General features: G+C 36.6%; 2 protein-coding genes and 1 long non-coding RNA gene across 16 annotated transcripts; 1 reads left to right on the top strand and 2 right to left on the bottom strand.

The window, feature by feature from the left end:
- Nucleotides 1-471: 471 nt before the first annotated feature.
- Nucleotides 472-9,676, bottom strand: LOC110417121 (Sec14p-like phosphatidylinositol transfer family protein). 14 transcript variants are annotated; one of them, XM_021429343.2, is made up of 12 exons: nt 9,398-9,675; nt 8,398-9,308; nt 7,780-7,856; nt 4,052-7,685; nt 3,835-3,896; nt 2,863-2,923; nt 2,677-2,751; nt 2,303-2,397; nt 1,906-2,085; nt 1,651-1,749; nt 1,324-1,569; nt 472-1,093 (listed from the first exon to the last, which is right to left on the bottom strand). In XM_021429343.2, exons 8-12 carry the CDS (start codon nt 2,366-2,368, stop codon nt 794-796), a joined length of 891 nt encoding a protein of 296 aa, XP_021285018.1. In that variant the 5' UTR covers nt 2,369-2,397; nt 2,677-2,751; nt 2,863-2,923; nt 3,835-3,896; nt 4,052-7,685; nt 7,780-7,856; nt 8,398-9,308; nt 9,398-9,675; the 3' UTR covers nt 472-793. The 14 variants fall into 14 exon arrangements, with proteins under 14 accessions (XP_021285018.1, XP_021285013.1, XP_021285017.1 ...); XM_021429338.2 differs by having other exon boundaries at nt 4,052-9,060; nt 9,207-9,308; XM_021429342.2 differs by having other exon boundaries at nt 4,052-9,128; nt 9,207-9,308.
- A 923-nt stretch (nt 9,677-10,599) lies between these two features.
- On the top strand, nt 10,600-16,758 carry LOC110417118 (uncharacterized). Its single transcript, XM_021429331.2, has 5 exons — nt 10,600-11,915; nt 12,818-12,879; nt 12,976-15,345; nt 15,446-15,554; nt 15,956-16,758. The coding sequence occupies exons 1-5, from the start codon at nt 11,807-11,809 to the stop codon at nt 16,582-16,584; spliced, it is 3,279 nt and encodes a 1,092-aa protein (XP_021285006.1). The 5' UTR covers nt 10,600-11,806; the 3' UTR covers nt 16,585-16,758.
- LOC110417123 (uncharacterized) lies at nt 15,197-17,106 on the bottom strand. Its single transcript, XR_002445286.2, has 4 exons — nt 16,879-17,106; nt 16,388-16,476; nt 16,060-16,270; nt 15,197-15,331 (listed from the first exon to the last, which is right to left on the bottom strand). It is a non-coding gene; the product is annotated as an uncharacterized LOC110417123 (long non-coding RNA).
- Nucleotides 17,107-18,759: the final 1,653 nt, after the last annotated feature.

Consider the following 18,759-nt stretch of genomic DNA (forward strand, 5'->3'; position numbering starts at 1 on the left):
TACGTATCGGTGCTGTACTTCCCCAACTCCGTGCATGGCCCGTATGCCCGCAAATGAACATCTGGAAAAGTCCAAATCTCTGAAGGTCATTAACTGATTTCCTCTGAAACTATGTCGGAATCTGACCATTTGGGTTGCTGGGTTTCTCCCACTTCTTGCTGGTTTTTTGTCAAACATTGAATCACTTATCCATGAAGATAATCTGAATAAGATTGCCCTGTTAAATTTGGTACAGGTTTTGGATAAAACTTTCATGGTTCTTCCAATGTTTGTGATTTCTATAGAGTTTCAGCGAGGATTAAGCTCATGCCGGGAACAGTAATCTGTGCACACAGGACTTCGAAACCTGATAAATATATATATATGCTTTGGACATATATCTATTCTCTCCTTAAGACTCCTAATACTTCAATTATCAGAATAGTAGTTACCTACCATGAGAGATTCCTGTGTGTTGTGTATTTCATATGATGAATTGGAACATAAATCTAACGTTTGATAAAGCAAATTCAGAGTTTTGTTTTGGTAACTTTCTTCCCGGCATGACACGCTTTATTTTTTCTTTACTAGATATAGAATGGCAAGCCGGTGGCAAGGTACATCATCAGGGGAAAGGCAGAAAATAATCCCCTTTGAGTGAGCAACAAGCTGAATGTTTATCCTTACCTGACGATCACTTGCAGCTCCAGTTAGTCAAAAGGCATGGTCACTGCTTGCTTCATCCAGCTAGCATACAGTTGCATAGAAAATATATTAACTATTTATTACATAATAAGCCAATGACAAGTAGCTCTCAACTGACTGGTGGTGCAAGGCAGACTGCCTCCGAAGCCACCTCGGGGCCAGAGTGCCCATTGCCAACGCTTTGGAGTTTATCATCAAATCCCCATAAATTGGCGGATTTGATATCATCCTGGATCATTTGCTTGGAGAATTCTTCATGGTTGTACTGCAATACAGCCTGTCCTCCAAACTCACTTGGCAGATTTTCCTCATCGAAATATGATCTCATGAGCTCCACGCTGTCTTTGTTCTTGGGGTACACAAACTTCACCTTTTGGAAGGTTTTAGCATCCAGAAAATACTTAACAATCTGCCGAAATGAAAGCAATGCAAGTTGGTTAATTTCTGTTAATAAATCAAATCAGCATGAGCAGCAACTTATAATGCTAATGCAATACACTGACATGATGTCATTTAGCTTTGCAAACCTCATTCTTCACATTGTTTAAACCAACACGTCTACTCATAGTATAAGTCTAGAGACATTCAGTGCACTCAGTTAAGAATCAGAATGTGGTTACAACTGGGTAGAATTCAAACCTTCCAGAATGCTTCAAAAATTCTTGGAGGACTGTAGAGAAATGCTATAGCTAGCCTCTCAGGGTAGTGGTCTTGTAATACATTAATAGTGTCACGAGCAGACTTGATGGGCACGCTAGTGCTCAATGTCCATCCAGTGAAGTCTATCAACCATGCCATCTGTTCTTGACCCTCTGGAAGGTTTAGGATAGCATTCTCTATCAGATACACCAAATGGCGGAACTGATTGTCCAATGATGTGGTGTTCTACAACATTTTTTGCCATGTTAGTTTCCAAAATTTACAATAATTCAAAGATTTTAGTTTTGAATTACTTAAACCCATTACCTGTTTCCCTGGTCGCAATATAAGAACAGTCCTACCATGTCGGTCATGAAAATTTGCTCTGTATACTTTTCCGGTCTCACCTTCTACTGCAACTTCATGCTGACAACAAAACGATTGATGTGGTTAGGTAAAAATTAATCTCAGCAACTTATAGAGGAGCTATTTATTATAATTATATCAGTTAACCACCGTCATTAACCCTCTTTTATGAACATTAAAAGGAAGAAAAATATGTAACACAACTTAGTAACTCACCCAACGTATTTCCTCAGGCTTATAAATTGATCTCCATTTGAGTGTCTCTTCCAGCATTTTCTTTGATTTGTCAACATTCCAGTTTCGTGCTTCCATGTATCTCCTCAAGCAGGCATCAGTGCAATAGTTCAAACTGCGCCCAGATAGTGGTGGCAGTGAAGCTCTAAGCCCCTTGACCTGCTTTTGTTTTTATGTAAAAGCAAATATTAACCAAGAAGTGATCACAATCTACAGACAGAATAAAACAAATTTTAACAGATACTATTAGTAGATAGATCACATATTTACTGGTGCAAGATTTCTCAAGTTAGAGAGCAGCAAAAGGAGATCTCTGTAGACAACAGAAAGGTTTTGCCATAGTTAAATATAAATTCACTAACTTCTCAGACTCTATTACCTGGGATTCATTCTGCAATGAATCATTCTCTTGGTCGTGATTAGAATTGCTCCATCTACTAAACATCGTGATTAATCCTAGCAACTTAGTGCAATCTGCATAGCATTGCATAAGACTTGGGACTTATTCTTCAGAATTAATCAACTAAAACGGCTAGTAATCTGCTTTTAAGTAAACATTGATGTGAGAATCAAGAAACAAGCTCCTGTACACCTTAATCAGACAATTAGAGTCTATAAGGAAACACAACAAACAAGCAGACATTAAATCACGTCCAATAAAGCACCAAAATATCACACAAAATAGGAATTAAATCAAGAATAACAACGTAATATACAATATAAAACCACAATCAAATTAAAGAAAAAACTTACCAAAGGCAACAATCTTCAGGTTAAGCCGCTAGCAGAGCTGGATCATAAGAATCAGCCGTGAATTACGGGGTGCAGCTATGGCATATATAGAATTGAGATTACACTGCTTAGATGGCTGATAGTAGAACTAGATAGATGTTACAAACGAGGGCAAAAAAAAAAAAAAGATACTACAGGGTAACATACCTTAGGAACAGAGATTGAGTCCTCTGGGACATAAGCCTGAATCAGACATGAGAAGGGCCACCTGGTTTCATATCATTCCATCATATTAGTAATCATATTCTCCAAGTCATTGCCAATTTTCCACCACTACCCCGTCAAATCCGTCAAGTAGGCTATACTTATGGGCTATGGAGTCAATTCCTCAACAGTTACATTGACATAAAAAGTAGTAACCGTTAAAGTTGGTCACACATTTTACAAGTTAAATCAACGGAAGGGCCATGATTCAACAACTGCTAAAGTTTCCAACTATGGAAGAGAAGAAAATATATAAAGAAACAGCTGATCTCATACAAAGGGTTATTTAGAACAGAGCTTTATGATTTGGTTGTTACTCATGAAATGCTAACAGTCATATAATACTTAAATTAATTGGAAGAAAAGTATAAGATGCTTTATTCTACTACACATTAATGATGGAGGAAAAAAGATAATGCCTTTCACACCGGCCTATTAAGTAAAAGGAAACACTTGGTCGGTCCTGTCCCTCACTACGTAGTACCACTAGTTTGACCAAATCCTAGTGCTTGTTCCATTAACATAGTAGTAATGGTTTCATTTTCTTTAAATTTCTCCTGCTTTTATATAATTTTTTGTTAAAAAAATATATAGAATTGAACTAGGATAACCAAAAGCTCTGCATGTTTAAAAATCACTACAACTAAATTGTCAAATATTCAGTAAAATGCCAGCTGCAGCTGTTTCTGTGTTAGAAGACGAATCAAATGAGAAAGAGAAAAAACAATAGAGAGAAACACACTAGCCACTCAAATTTCCACATATCAATATGAAAAGGTAAATAAAATGAAAAAAGCGTCGGTATAAAGAAAAATAATAAAAAAAGGGTAGTCAAAGAAGTGGGAAAAGAAAAGAAAAGAAAAAACTAAGTTGCAGAGATGTTTTCCGGGCTTTAACTTCTTAACAAAAACATACCTCCTTCAGTCCTGCCTGTGAAGAAACAGATCAAATAGTCTTCTCTGCTTACCTCCCTCCCTCTAGAGAGAACAACAAATAGTGAAAAAAGAAAGAGAAAAAGAAAAGGGTTGATCACGAAATTGCCATGGAATTCTACCACACAACCAGCTAGGCCATAGAAAGAGTGAAAGGGAAAGGGAAAAGAGTTATAAATGACCCGATCTTGATTGGTTACCTTTTGGATAATAGTGAGTAGGTGCCTTTGGTGGTTAGCTCCAGATATTTTGCGAAAGTTTTTGGGGAGTCGTACGGTTTTTTGTGGTTTGCCTGAGTCTTTACGGCTTAGTTTTCTGGGGCAAAAGCTTAAGCCATATGCTGTTGACGTTTGTGAGGAAATGCAGACCTAATTTTGATACTCGATGGCACAGAAATCTTTCATTTCAGATTCAAGACACTGTAGCTTTTCACAGAGGCAGGACAGGGAAAAAGGCCACAGAATAAAAAAAAAGGGTGGAGTAAGTTAAATCCTTTTGTGTACTTCTTTGCTTCTTTCCTTTTTCTTTGCACGTGCATTCAATAGTAAAATCTTGAAGGATTTGCTATCTTCAATGGAATAAACAGGGGACAGATGGGGACACTAAATCCCTACTTGCCTTGTTAAGGTTAGGCCATGTGTTTTATGTGAGAAGTAGTAATTTTTAGGGAATAACACCGAACAAAATCATTTTAGTTATATAATATAAAATTAACTTTGGGTTCACAATATTTCTAAGTAAGTTGTTATGTAGTAAAATTCTGTAGCGTTTTACCATACTTTTACTATATATAAAAAAAAAGAACAAAAAGTGATCAACAAAATGAACTCAACAATCAGAGAGAATCAAAGTCAACGACATAGTGGACAAAATGGAGAAAAGAAAAAGAAAAACCAAGAGTGAAAAGGAGCTGAGAATAGAAAATGGTGTTTTAGGATTTAATGACGGAATCCAGAAGAAAGTAAGCGTTGAAACTGCTCCTAGGCAAAGTCCCCAGAAACATGTGGCATGCTGCAAATTTTCCATGTAAACTGATAGTGCACGCCTGACTTTTCCGATTGGTTGTCCATGCCATTCTAGAACTACCTCCTCGTCACCAAAATTATCTATTGCCGTTTTGCAATTATTAATTTCTACCAGATTTTCAAATTTACAAGTGTTCAGTATTTTAGATTAATTTAACCTCAGGTTAAGATTTAAATGCACATTTTGTAATTGTTTCCAAGTCTAGAGATCAAATTTTTCATTACCACAAAAAGAAGAGGTCGACATTTTATCTTAAATAAATAAACAAACTTGCCTGTGTCGGTCAAACGATGGCGCAAGCGGGCCCGGAAAGTGCTTGATGACCCCGGTGGCATTCCACGTCAGGGGTTTAGAAAAAGGTTGGCACGTCGAAAGAGGTATTTAAAAACAAGGCGGAAAAGCCAAGAAACACCTACCACGAAGAAAAATGAAAATATTACAAAAGCAAAATCCCAAAAATTAGAAAGAAAAATTATTTGATGCTGCGGTTAATGATATCAGATTCCATTGGAAGAAAGCACATGGCGTGCCAGTAAGAGCACATATTTCCCTGGAGATATGGCCGTGCAAGGAACAGTCTAGTTCTGGACCTTAATTCCATTCTTTGGCTACTGGAAATCCCAAGCATGTTGCGAAGAATGGTGCGTCAAGCACTACATAAAAGCGAAAATAACGAGAGCATCGAGAAATAGATACAAGAGAAGAGAAGAGAAGTATGGGGAGCGAGCCTATATTTCCCACCTTGACACTTTTTGTTCGTCTCTGTAATCAGAACTCTATATACCGGACTGATGGATAAAGCTGCTTCTACTTCCAAAACTCACTTCCACTACCCTCACATTTCACTGTTATACATCTTCCACATGTTGCCATTCAGTAAATAATAGACGTAGACAGATTTTTTTTTAAATAATCAATATTACAATGTTCATTCTAGTAAAAGATGTTAAAATAATAATTTTTCCTAAAAATATCTATAATGTTAATTATGGATAAAAGCGATCATTAACAGATATATCATTTATATCATGTCATATTTACCATTTGCGGTCATTGAAATGGCAGGCCAGTACCGTGGCCGATCTGGCAGCCTACGGCCACATCCGATGAGAGCTTTTGACTCCATCTCTTCCTCTCCTCTCTTCATCCCTCACTTCCTCTCCCTATTCTTCCCAAACGTCTGCCTCCCCTACTTTTTCCAGCGCCGCCACCGGTTTTGTCGTCCCCCTCCGCCGCCATACTCTCCCTCCACCCCATCTCGCCTGGTTCCAACTTTTTCTCTCTACTGTTTATTCCCCCTAAAATTTTAAAACAAAATAATAAATCGAAACAAATTTGAAAGGTTAGAAATTTGTACCCAACCTGCTCGAATACATTACCACCGGGCATCACGTTTCCTGATCATTGATAAATAATAGGTTCAGCAGCAGCGCAACAGAGTTCGAAATCCTTCAGTACTCTTTAAGATTTAGAACTACCAAGGATCCAGGTGGACTCGAACCACCACCCTCCCAAACCTGAGCGTTTGAGCGCTCTACCAATTTTGAGCTTATGGATCCACATCAGGGACGGTTCTAGTTCCATCAATTTTATTACCCTTCTTTCTCAACCACTCCACTCCCCATTTTGTTCAATAAGAGTTGTAAGCCCAAGAAAATTGCCTTCACCAACAACCACCAGAGCTTTGCACCCCTTCATCCCCTCTTTTCTAAAGACAAGATAAACATCTTTTTGACTTTTTAAACTCTGTAAACGAGTTATATATTGCCAGGTGTCAACTTTCCCAAATTATATTAGGAATCCAACTAATAATTAGCAGAACCCTGGACAAACAGTACGAGCCTCCCTGTCCAGGTTCCACAATGACATATGAATTAAATCTTTCCTTATTACTCCATTTTCACTCTTATCGCCACTTCATAACCAACGAAAATACCAATGCGTTCAAGAAAAATGCCTTTGCATAATGACTATTGAAAACTTAAAAGCTAGTATAATGAAAATCCCTGGAAGAAAGAACAAATGAAGTAGGGAATTATAGGATAAAAATTAGAAGCAAAAAAATGGCCGGAACACAAAATAAAGAATTACCATCTAACAAATTTAAGAACATTACACGTACAGAAGCTAAAAAACTAACAAAAAAATGGCTATACCTCTCAATTAAAAGAAACTTAATCAAAGCATGCAGAAGATTTGGAGATCATCAAAAACTTATCATAGTTCTCAGTAACTCATTTAAAAGAAACATAATCAAAGCATCAAATAATGGTGAGAAGGTATGGATAGTTATTGGAATGAACTCTGATTATATCATGGGAGTGACACAAGGCCAGAAAGAGTTTCGTTCTGCAGGAATCCTGAAACAAATTTTCTTCTGCAATTTCATGCTAAAATCCCTGGCAAGATTAGGCAAAATGTAGCATTTTAACCGAAACGCAATCATAAACAGACTTTTATATCACCAATCAAGTTCGCAAGGTTTTAAAGCAAAATAAAAACTATTCACAGAAACTTTTTCAAATATTCATTCAGATTTAAAGGTTCAACGCTTCTATATGCATGCAAACTCAATAATGAAAACGCAATCGCCATAATGAAAGTATTCGGATAAAGATTTCTTCGCCTACTTTGTGACAGCTCTAGCAATTATCTGTAACAGAATACAGCTAAATTTGCTAAAAAAAAAACTGCAAAGCAAACACCTGCCAAAATGATTGAAGGCGTAACCGTTACCGCATGTGGTGCTCAATGTGACTGACTAAAGGTCTCCAAGGGAGTAAATTCCAAAAGAGTTAAAACATAGACCTACAAGGCATATCCAACAAGGTAATAGGCAAGCCATCAAATAGAAAACACTATAACTGATGTACATGCAGTAAAGATCCAAAAATCAGCTTACCTTCCAGAAAGGATTAGAAAGCAGGAGACTCCAAAAACATCTATAACTATAAGGCGCTCGACCATGAAGCCAAGTTGCTATCAGTAACATCTTGACATCAGCCTCAAATAGAAAGGATAACGTAACTTTCGATCAATGAAAAGGCATCTCATTTGGTGAATTTATGCATAATCATGCCAAGCAATGCTACAACAAAATATAACTCAACCCTCCATACATTTTACAAGAGACCAATCACCACTTCTCTTTAAGCAAATTACAAGCAAACTCTAGACAGCAAGCTCATATCAAATCAAAGGGCAGTAACCACAGGCTCGGTAGCATCAACATAAACTTCAATCCCATAATTCTAGGGGATGTTATTGAGCTTTTATTGCCAATCATATAAATGACAGCATGTGAAATGTATGACAAACTTTTACACTGAGAGTGAGTTTAATATGTGCTCAATATAAATTAGATTAAACTCAATTCTTTCATGGAGTATAAAATGGCATTGAATAAATGATATATCATATCAGAACCAGGCACAGGGAATTAGGCACAATGTTAGTACCACAGAACATAAAAGTGAAGAATTGAACCTTCTTGGGTTGAAATAGAAATTAAGGAATATACCTTACTAGTTGCAATCACAGTCATTGAAGACCATTCGTTCTCCAGATTTGAATTCTGCTTGAGTCGATCAAATGGGCTTGCTTTATTATCTTATTTGCTTTGATTGGGCGTAGTATGGCACGATTGGCATAAATCACAAATAAGCAACCGGAGATGCAGGAGAAAATTAAGAAAAAAAAAAAAGAGACAAGACACAGGGGGGAGAGCCGGGGGGGAAATAATAAATAAAAATATATCTCCCGTGCCATCTCCCCCTAAAAAACCAAGAAAATTAAAATTTTATTAGGGTTTTTGACCTGCCATGCAAGCGCACCTGTCAGGGCAAAGGTCGGATAACACAAAACAATCACTCAGTTTCTTTTCCCTCACAATTTGTTCACCTTTCCTATCTTCTCAGCACACAATTTTTCCTCACCCTCGATTCTTTCAACTCATAACAATAACTCATCAGTCTACAATCCGGAGATCCATAAATCTGGACAATGACTAGCTCATCAATCTACAATAAGGAGATCGATAAAATAGAACAGAAGCTAAATCAACAAATAAATCAAACGCTAACAAAAAATACAGCAAACTCTTTTGTAGCTTGTTCTTGCCCCGAAAATACTAGAGCATTCACCGCCACAATCTTCGTTCAGATACAACGCATCAAACAGATTGCTGCAGGCAACAGTGTATAAAATTCGATCAATAAATCAGTCCTTTAATTTCTGAATCTTGAAACCGATCTGCACGATGTTTCCAGATCTAAAAACCCCGGAGGAACCAGAACAAAGCCAACAAAGATAACGATTCAATGTTAATACCTCGACAGAGATCCAAAGATTCATTTCAGAGTTCGATAGAATGATAAATTAGCCTTTTCAGTGAGGAAACAACTCGAACTTAGCTAAATCAGGAAAAGCAACCTTCAAAAGAAAGATCAAAATTCTAGCTTAGTTAATCTATCAACCGAACAATCGAGCCAGCAATTCTTATGGAAAATCAATCGACTTACCTCAGTTGATCTCTGAGAAGAATTCGATTCATATAATCGTCAGAAAGATGGCAAAATGACAAGGAAAAAGGACGAAAAGAAATCACGGATTTGATCCAAAGAGGGAAAGCCGTGACAATAGACGAAGTTCCTCAACGGCTTGAAGATTTGGAAGGAACTGCAATTAGCGACACCGGGAGAAGCGGATCTGGTGAATGTGGCGCCACAAGTGTTATAAATAGAGGTGCGAGACATTTTTGGAACCGAATTAGGCTTTATCCAACGGCTTCGATTGTTTTGTGATTGATGAGATCAACGGTTGGATTTGTGCGATACTTTTTCCCGGGGTCTGAGGAGTAGTGCAAGATACCAACGGCTCTGGATAGCGGAGAAGGTTCTGGAGGCAAGGCCTCGATGGGGACTTTTCACTGCCACGTGCCTTTGGTCAACGTTATTATCATGTTGGGCTAATGGGCCAAAATGAGGCCCAGAAAGTAAAGAGACCTGGATTGATAGAAAACATTGGGCCTGCAAGGGATGAAGCCGAGTAATGGGTTTGGGTTGCTCCTATTTGATTGGACTAAAGTCTATTAAGATAACACATAAATGTCATAGGCAGCCTAATCATTATAAATTCATTACCGAAACTATCTAACCAATAATTATATATCACGAATTTTACATTAATTTTTACAAATAAGTGTTTTATTTTATTTAATAAATATATTTTTTATTAAAAAATATAAATTCATAACAAATGATATCAAAACTTTCATAAGAAATACTACAATTGAGATAGATCCAAAACAAAATGAAATCAAAATAGACTTGAAAAAGTTATTCCATGAAAAATACTAAGATTAAAATAAACCTAAATCAAAATAAATCCGAAGCAAAGTGAGTAACCCAATGAGAGATACTATAATTGAGATAGATCCAAACTAAAGTAAATTTCTCTCTTCTAACCAATGCAGCAAAGATGTCATTAATTCCACGTACATAAAAAATAAGATAAAATTTAAATTTATAAATAAAAATTTTCTTTCACCTAACAAGTTTGTTTTTTAAATTAAAAATATAAATTAGTAATCAAAAGATTAATTTTGGACTACCCGCAATTTAAACGAGATAATTATTTTCCGTTTTTTCTAAAAGTATTAGAAACAATTAAGTGCAAAGGTTGAGTGATAGAAATTCCACAATTTAAACCTAGGTACCGTCGAATTGAATTGATTGGTACACTCCCTGATCCAGTAAGGAATTCTCCTAAAATTCCATATGAAGCTATTTCTTTCTGAAGGTAGACAAGAAAAAAACATAGAATACCCTTCGGCTGTCCTAAATGTCTTTACTAAAATCAAATGGGTGGCACATACTTGTCCAGTAGTCAGCAGTAGTTAGCTCAAGAAAAAGACCTAAAAATAGAAAAATAAGGTACTTCCACGACACATCATAAATTTAATGTGTTTGTTTAGAAACCCCAATCACATATGCATTTGTTTTTTTGCAGCCTTGGAACGACCTTTGTTTAACTAAAATGGAGTTTTAGTCTTGCAAAATTGCAATCCCCCCGTTTTGTTTCATCACTAAGATTGATTACTCGACACCTCTTCCCCACCCAATTCTTGCTTCTTTGGTTAATGGTGGGGTCAGTTTAAAACTCCCAAAAGACGGCTTCCCCACTAATTCTCACTTCTCAGATCCCTCTTTCAAAAGCCTGCCATTCCTATCTAGCCTTAATTTTGTTCTCTTATTTGCAACTAGAAAATACCAATCAAATGGACTCCTTCACAACTTTGTAATTTTGGAGTTCAAGGAAACCACGAAGATAGGGAAAGAATGGAAAGATGGGGACGTAGCTTTTCCTTTTAGGATTCTAAGTTACTCCACCTGATCAGTGTCTGAAAGCTGGGATATGTTCCAATAATTGACATGTGCCAATGGGCAATGCCGCCTATAGACCATCAGTTTGAATCGTCATGAACACATAGATGAAAGGAAAATGCCAAGGTTTTTCAGGTGGCTAAAGGGAATCAAGAGGGAGTGAGAGAAAATAAAAAGGAAAGATGCTGGTAAAGGAGGCTTGGGATGGAAGCCCTTAGAATGAAACTTCTGCCATTGCTTGGATTTGAATCAAAGTCAGGATACTCGTGATGTTACAGAGACCCTCTAGAGAGAGAAAGAAAGCTAACGTTCACGTCAACCAATCTAAGATAAATTTTCAAACTCCATTTTATTGCTACGAGACTAGACTTCCCAACTTACCCAACTCTGAAAGAACCCTCCCAACTAGAAAAAGAAACAAAAACATTCATGTTCCCACCTCTTATCTGTGAAAAAGTAACGGACAAAACACAATGTAAAGATATTCTATCTTTATTCTGGCTCAAAGAGAGTTGAAGATAACCTTGTTCGAATTGAGAGTGTAACATGGCCAAGAGATCAGATTTTGCACAGAAGCTGTTAGATGACCTCCGGTTGCGGAAGGAGCGGATGGCTGCATCTCAGAACTCAAAGGGTACAAATCCAATGGTTGCAGGTGAGCATTTCCTGAACTCTCTGCAATAAACACGCAATGTGGAGCATGCATCAAAGAATTCCAATGTCCTCCATCTTTATTAGTTAAAACTCTGTCATAAACCATTTTTGTGGATCATGTTTCTTATTCAATGACTTCGAGACATTAGAAAAGCAGGAAGCATCACTTATGCACATTGCGAAGCTAACTAATGCTAATGAACTCACACAAATCATGCACATGATTTCAACTGTTGAAGTGTATCATTCTAGCACCAATGACTAGTCTTTCTTTTCTTTCCTTCTGGAGGTACTCTTTCCCCTGCTTTTATCTAAGAAGAAGTTAAAGAGCAAAGAAATTAAGTTTGAAAGCAATTAGTAATTCAATTCAATTACCTAACAAAACCAGCCACGTGATTAAGCAATAATTCTTCTCTCTTGTAGACGTTGATAGATGAAGCTAAGAGAGTGTAAAATCTGTTGAACTTTTCTTTTAAGGGCAATCTGGATTTGTCTGGTATAGGTTCTACGGCATAGCTTCTCCACTCTGCTACCCTCTTTCAGACTAATCATCTCCAGCTATTTTTTGGAAACATTGCACGTAAAAGTAAAACTTAAAAGATGAGAGAACTGTTTACTTCATATAAGAACAGAATGGAAAGAATTTCGAGATGACTTTATGTTTAATTGAATTAAACGGTTGGGGTAAGACATAGACAGGTGACATCTGAAGGCAAAACACAGATTTTCTTTTAAATATGGTTACTCCAGGAGAACTTTCATCAGTTTGGTGATGTTTAAGTAATTAAACCTGTATAAGGCTAGACTCTTGACAACAGAGCTTTGGCTAGCTAGCAAAGTCCCCATCAACAAGCAACTCAAATGCATAATATTCTCTGTTCCTTTTATTGCATATTTTGGCAGATGCATATGCTTACTCCAGGAGAACCTATAAATCATCCAGGGAACCAAAACCACTCAAAACTGTAAGTTTCCAAAGCTCCAGTAGAAGTAATCAGTTCATACAACAGATTAATTAGATATCATGATTTCATCTAGCTAAAATGTTTGGTTTCCTGCAGACTGGTTTTAGAGCTGGAAGTGCACAAAACAGGTCTAGTGGGGCCAGTAAATTGGTAACCACTGGGCAGGTATCAAATCAGATTGTTCCTTTTGGGAGTGGCCAGAAGTCCGAACAAATAGGAGGTCTCTCAATGGCCCTTGCTTTTGCACTTGAAAATGGAGGAAAGCTAAGGAGAACAGATTTTTCAGGCAATAACTCAGTGTTCAGTTTTCTGCACAACATTGGTAGGAGACAGACGGATTATGGGAAGATGGAAAGAAGAAACAGTGTAGTAAGTAGGCATCAACCTTCAAGTAGCCAACTCCCTACTCTCTCTCATCTCCATATCGAAGAAATATCAAGGGGTGCGCAAAAGTTAAATCAGATCCTCCAAGCGTGCTCTAATGGCCTCAATTTTGACAGATATTCAATAGAAATTGGGCGGGAACTATTGAAAGGAGCAATGGATTTGGAGGAGTCTCTAAGGATGCTTGTAAACATGCAGGAAGCTTCAGAGTACTTAACAACGCCACAGAGAAAAAGTCGGATAACATTGCTAGAGGAGGAGGAGGAGGAGGAGGATGAGAACACTGTCAGAATAGCTGACCAGAAGCAATTGGATAGGCCAAGGTTTTCTTTTGACAGACCATCAAGAAACTATAATGACATTCAAGAAGTTGCAAGAACTGATCTCAAGCTGAGGCTGGCAGCTCTTACCTATTCTCCAGAGGTTACTAATTCCAAGCATGAGAAGAAGGTTCTAGCTGTCTCAAATTCACGTTCTAACAAGCTATCAGTTAGCTATGGTCCAGACATTAAAAATCTCACTGCATTCTCAGAACAAAATCACTCAAGTTCATTGCCATCCAAACAAGAAAAGTCGAGAATTCCAAATGTAATTGCGAAACTGATGGGGCTTGATGAACTGCCAGGAAATGTAGATTCAAAGGTTACGTCGCAGAAGGAGTCTGGAAAGCAAAAGGTAGAAGGGATGATCACAAAGAAACCTGCACTGGAAACTACCAAAAAGGCTGAACAAAGGACAAACAATACTGCAAACCCGGTTCTCCCATCAGTGAAACAGAAGGCAATACTAGCCAGCAAGATTCCATTGATTCAGGATACAGTTACATCACCAGCAGGAAAAACTTTGACAACTAGAAATGGTGGCACAAGGGTTGCTGTCCATGACAAACTACCACCTCGAAAGGACTTGGAAGACATGAAATCAGTGACAAGCTCAAGAAAGGCCAACATCAAGATAGAAAAACAACAAAGTGATCATGCCCAATTGAACTATAACTCTGGAAGTAGAAAAGAGAATCAAGAAAAGGACAGAAAACAGGATAATATAAAGCACAGGGAACAGAGGGGTGCTGAGCGAAGTGAATCCAAAGAACCAGTTTTCAAGGATGAGATGCAGCAGATGATACCATATATGCATAAAAGATCAGAATCTGCACTTACAATGAAAGAAAAAACAGAGTTCAGTGAAAGCATGCATCATATGGAAAACAGATATTCTAACAAGCTTCTCCTAGGCAATCAACAAAAGCTGCAACATAATCACGCATTTCAACACGTACACATGCTCCAAAAATCTGAGCTTCAAGAGAAAAAGCGTCAAACAGAAGAGAAGGAACAACATAGTACTAAACAGAAACTGCAGGGGAAGAAACAAAAGGGAAATGAACCAGTATCTGGTAATTTCTCCAAACCGATGTCTGGTGCAACCAATTTGCAAAACAAGCAGCCACAAATGAGCCATGCAGCAACTACTAGGAAAGGCTCCACTGAACATATTGATGCAACACAATTCAATGGATTCCCAGATGGTAGGCACCAAGAAAATCCTGCCAGAGATAGAAGTTCAATAAACTTAAACTTCAAAATTAAAGATTCAATAAACAGAAAATCCAGTCAGCATTACTCTGGAGGAGATATAGAATCTGAAACAGCAAAAGCTCGCATCCTGTTTGCTGTGGATGAGAAACCAGCTCAAGTTCAAACGACAATGAAGGCAAAGAGAGCAAAAGGGCACAAACTTGAGGTTCCTCGGAAGATCAATGAAGTAATGACCAAAAAAGGTGGAAGTGTTACTAACTTGCCGAGGATGCTGAAGCATCAGAGTTCCATTTTGCAAGAGGGGAAACAGACAAGGCAGGAGAAACTTGCTATCTCAAGAGAAGCAGATCAAATGAAAGCCAGCAGGTTCGAAGAAGTGGAAGCACAGATCACTAGATCCAAAAAGTCAGTAGCAAGCCTACAACCATCAAGTGTGGCACAAGAGCTACAGAAAGCAGCTCAGCAAAATTCAGTTTTGTGCAGTCCTGTTGAAGATGATAGCCAAAGCCTAAATGAATCACAAGCTTTAGCTGCAAAAGATAGGGTAAGATCACAATCACTACAATTATTAAGCAATTATTTCTGACAAATGAAGCCACTTTCATTCTGTTTGGAGCCCATTTAACTCTTTTGATCTTATGCAGTGTCAAAATACAGTGCCAATGGCTACAAATGAACACCAAGATCAAGAACCTGATCTTGGTAGAGCCAAAGAACACACAGTTAAGAACAGTGCAACTGATCCACTACGTCGTAAGTACAATTTTGCATTTTCAAAAACTTTTCTCACTTTTTCCCATTACAACTCATGAAATGCTTTTTCTTTTAACAAAAGGTTCTATAAAGATGAGCTTACACCAACTTCTACAAATTTTAAATAGGTGTTTATGCACACACAACAACACAAGCACATATAAAAAAAATGCATAAGATGTCCACCTCTACTATATGGAGACTGAACCATAAAAAGTTGACTGCATGTGTATTATACCGCCCTCATAAGGAAACCTTAATTTGCTTCTGATCTTTTCTAACAATTAAGGCCATAGGAATAGCAGCAATCCGATTTTTTCCTTTTATGTTTTTAGTAGACTTGGTGATTTGGGAAGGGGAAGAATGAAGAAACTTATCTTCTAAAGTTCATTGTTTTTTAGGAACTCAAGAAGAAAGCACAGAAATCTCTTACACCCCACAATCACAAACGCAAAGAACTTATACATCAGAGATGCCAGAGCCACTGACAGAGAGTGAAAATCACCTGAAGCAGATACTTATGAAAAGTCAATTATTCATGAACACAGCAGAGGCACTTTTCAAACTCAACATTCCCATCAGCATTCTTCATGCAAACGGCCTCGACTATCACGATCAAGAGAGCAAGCTCGTTTTAGACTGCGGCTACGAAGTAATGAAGAGGAAAGGCAGAAGGCAGGAACTAAGCGTTCATCCATTCCTGAAGGTATCCATCACTTCAAACAAAGCAAAATCCTTGGATGAATTGGTCAAGCAAATGTGTAAAGACTTTGATAAGTTGAAGTTATATGGAAGGGATGGGAGAGAAGATTCTCCCTTCGAAGACTACCTACCGAAGATGCTTGAGGCCGATGTCTACAACAAGGAACCAGATGTGAATTGTATGTGGGATCTGGGTTGGAACTGCGTGATGTTTGCATTCCTTGAGAAAGATGATGTTATTAGGGATGTGGAGAAGTATGTGCTTAATGGACTCCTAGATGAGATTACCAGAGATCTTTTCAAAGGCATAAGTGCTTCAGTTAAGTAATGAAAAACCCAAAAAAAAAAAAAACTATTAAACTATTTAAGCAGAGTTGGTCCTATGTTGCTGTTTGTATCAGTGAGCAAACTTTCCCATAGCCCTTTTTCCCCCTGTAACTACCCAAAACTGTGATTCTTATTTGGATTTCTTCCAATTTTTCAAATGTTTGCATATAATGAATGATCAATTCAGCTCTCAATCTCTCACTCTCTTGAAATTGTAGTTTTATCATAAAAAGAGAACATATAAAGAGCAAAATCAAAGGCAAAAGGTGTATGAATGAAAAAAGTTAACGCTTACCTGATCTTGATCTAGTGCTTTCAAGGAAGAAACGCAAGATCAAATCCGACATCTGCTCCAAAACTTCAAAAATTTTAACGTAAATTTCGAAGAATCAGCTGAGCACCGAAGTCCCGCATCAATGAAAGTTTCGACTCGGAATCGCGGGAAGCCGAGAACTGATTAATGCTTCGGTTGTTTGCTGAAAGACTATCAACAGGTAGGGACGAAAATGAAAAAAAAAAAAAAACAAAAAACGATACCAATTAATTGTAGTTCCAATTTTGGAACCAAAACACTCGGGGAAAAAGGAGGTAAATTCAAATTTTTTCTTTTTTTTTTATTTTAATTTTTTTGTATTCTCAGCGCGGCAAAAACAGGATTGTTATACTTTCGCTCGAGGCCCGGCCTCAAGGCTGAATAAAACCCGATCTACATGGTTGTAAATTGGGCCTCTAATTTCAACCGTAATAAAAAACCCAATATGAAAATTTTCTTTTTAATATGTTTAAAGAATAAAAAAACATAATTAATCAAAAATTTTTAAATAAAATTTTTTATTACATTTTAATCAACTCTTTATATTTTTATTTTGAATTAAATTTTTTTATAATTAATAATTAATTAATTATTATTAATCAAAATATCACTTATTTTTTATACCATATAATGTTAATGTGACATACAGACTATTATGATGGTATAACATGTTGAAATAATCATATAAAATGTTTACTTTTTATGTTAATGTTACATCAGTATTATGTGAGTATAAAAATGATAAATAAAATTTTAATTAATAATAATTAATTAATTATTAATTATAAAACTTTATTTCATTCATAAGTACAAACGAACTTAATATAATACAATAAAAAATAAAAAAGTAATTTTTTAAAATAATTTAAAAAAATTTCCAACATTATAAATTATAAAAATTGTTCTAAGAATCCCACTTATATACTTTCAATAATTTTTCTTAAATAGAATATTTTTATATTCAAATTTATTAAGGAATATGGTCACAAATTAGACTACTATTCAACAATCCATTAGTAGTCACCATCACCAACGCTTTAAATTTAAATATCTCAATTGTTGGAGAAAGAAAGACATTGACATTGACAAGAAAGAAGCTTTGCTGAACAATATAGAGTTTGACCCAAAGGTGTGCTTTTTTAAAGGCAAAAAAAATAAAAAATAAAGGGGTGTATGATGACAATGGGATTTAGACCTCCACAAGGTATTTTATGTGGTAGAGAACATCAAATCAACAATGGCACATGATAGAATGGTCTAATAATTGCATAGGTAAATCTCGAAGATTATTAAGATCGAATCAATACGAATAAATAAACTCTTAACATATATTTTAATAATAATTTCTTAACTTCAATAAAAATATTAAAAATTAAAAAATTTTCATTTACAATAAAAGCAATACTCGTCATATGATCAATTACATTATTTATTTCACAATAAATATACAATGTGTTCACCTCCTAGTGTTAGTGAAGTAAATCCTTAACGACTTGGATTAAATATAATTTTGCACACGGATGGGTTGGAAATGAAGTAACAGCCCATATCTCGTCTTATTATCAACTTGGAGCATAATTTTCCTAAATCCTAAATCCCAAGCAAGCTCAAGGCCATGATAAACTCCTCAAAACTTAACTTGATGGGTTGAGCTTTTGCCTGGTTTCATCGTATAACCATCTTATCAATTCCCTTTGGCATCTTAGATAACCTCCCAACGGATGTTGTTTCAAAAGATTTATGAAATGCGCCATTAAAATTAATTACAACCTATCCAACTGGTGACGGTTTCCAATCAACAAGAATTATATTCTTTTTTTGTATTCAGCTTACTAATGGAATCTGGTATAGAAAAAGCAATAT

This window comes from Theobroma umbraticum, unplaced genomic scaffold, assembly GCF_002168275.2.
Source record: "Theobroma umbraticum cultivar Fairchild unplaced genomic scaffold, ASM216827v3 scaffold_51.0, whole genome shotgun sequence".
Classification (NCBI taxonomy): Eukaryota; Viridiplantae; Streptophyta; class Magnoliopsida; order Malvales; family Malvaceae; genus Theobroma; species Theobroma umbraticum.

Bases quoted from the DNA above. Each gene is read 5' to 3' on its own strand.
- LOC110417118 (XM_021429331.2), top strand. From the start codon at position 11,807: ATGGCCAAGAGATCAGATTTTGCACAGAAGCTGTTAGATGACCTCCGG. The intron at 15,346-15,445 runs GTAAGATCACAA...GATCTTATGCAG, and splicing joins CTTTAGCTGCAAAAGATAGG to TGTCAAAATACAGTGCCAAT. The intron at 15,555-15,955 runs GTAAGTACAATT...ATTGTTTTTTAG, and splicing joins TGCAACTGATCCACTACGTC to GAACTCAAGAAGAAAGCACA.
- LOC110417121 (XM_021429340.2), bottom strand. From the start codon at position 2,368: ATGTTTAGTAGATGGAGCAATTCTAATCACGACCAAGAGAATGATTCA. The intron at 2,086-2,302 runs GTAATAGAGTCT...TAAAAACAAAAG, and splicing joins CATTGCAGAATGAATCCCAG to CAGGTCAAGGGGCTTAGAGC. The intron at 1,750-1,905 runs GTGAGTTACTAA...TTTTGTTGTCAG, and splicing joins AGCCTGAGGAAATACGTTGG to CATGAAGTTGCAGTAGAAGG.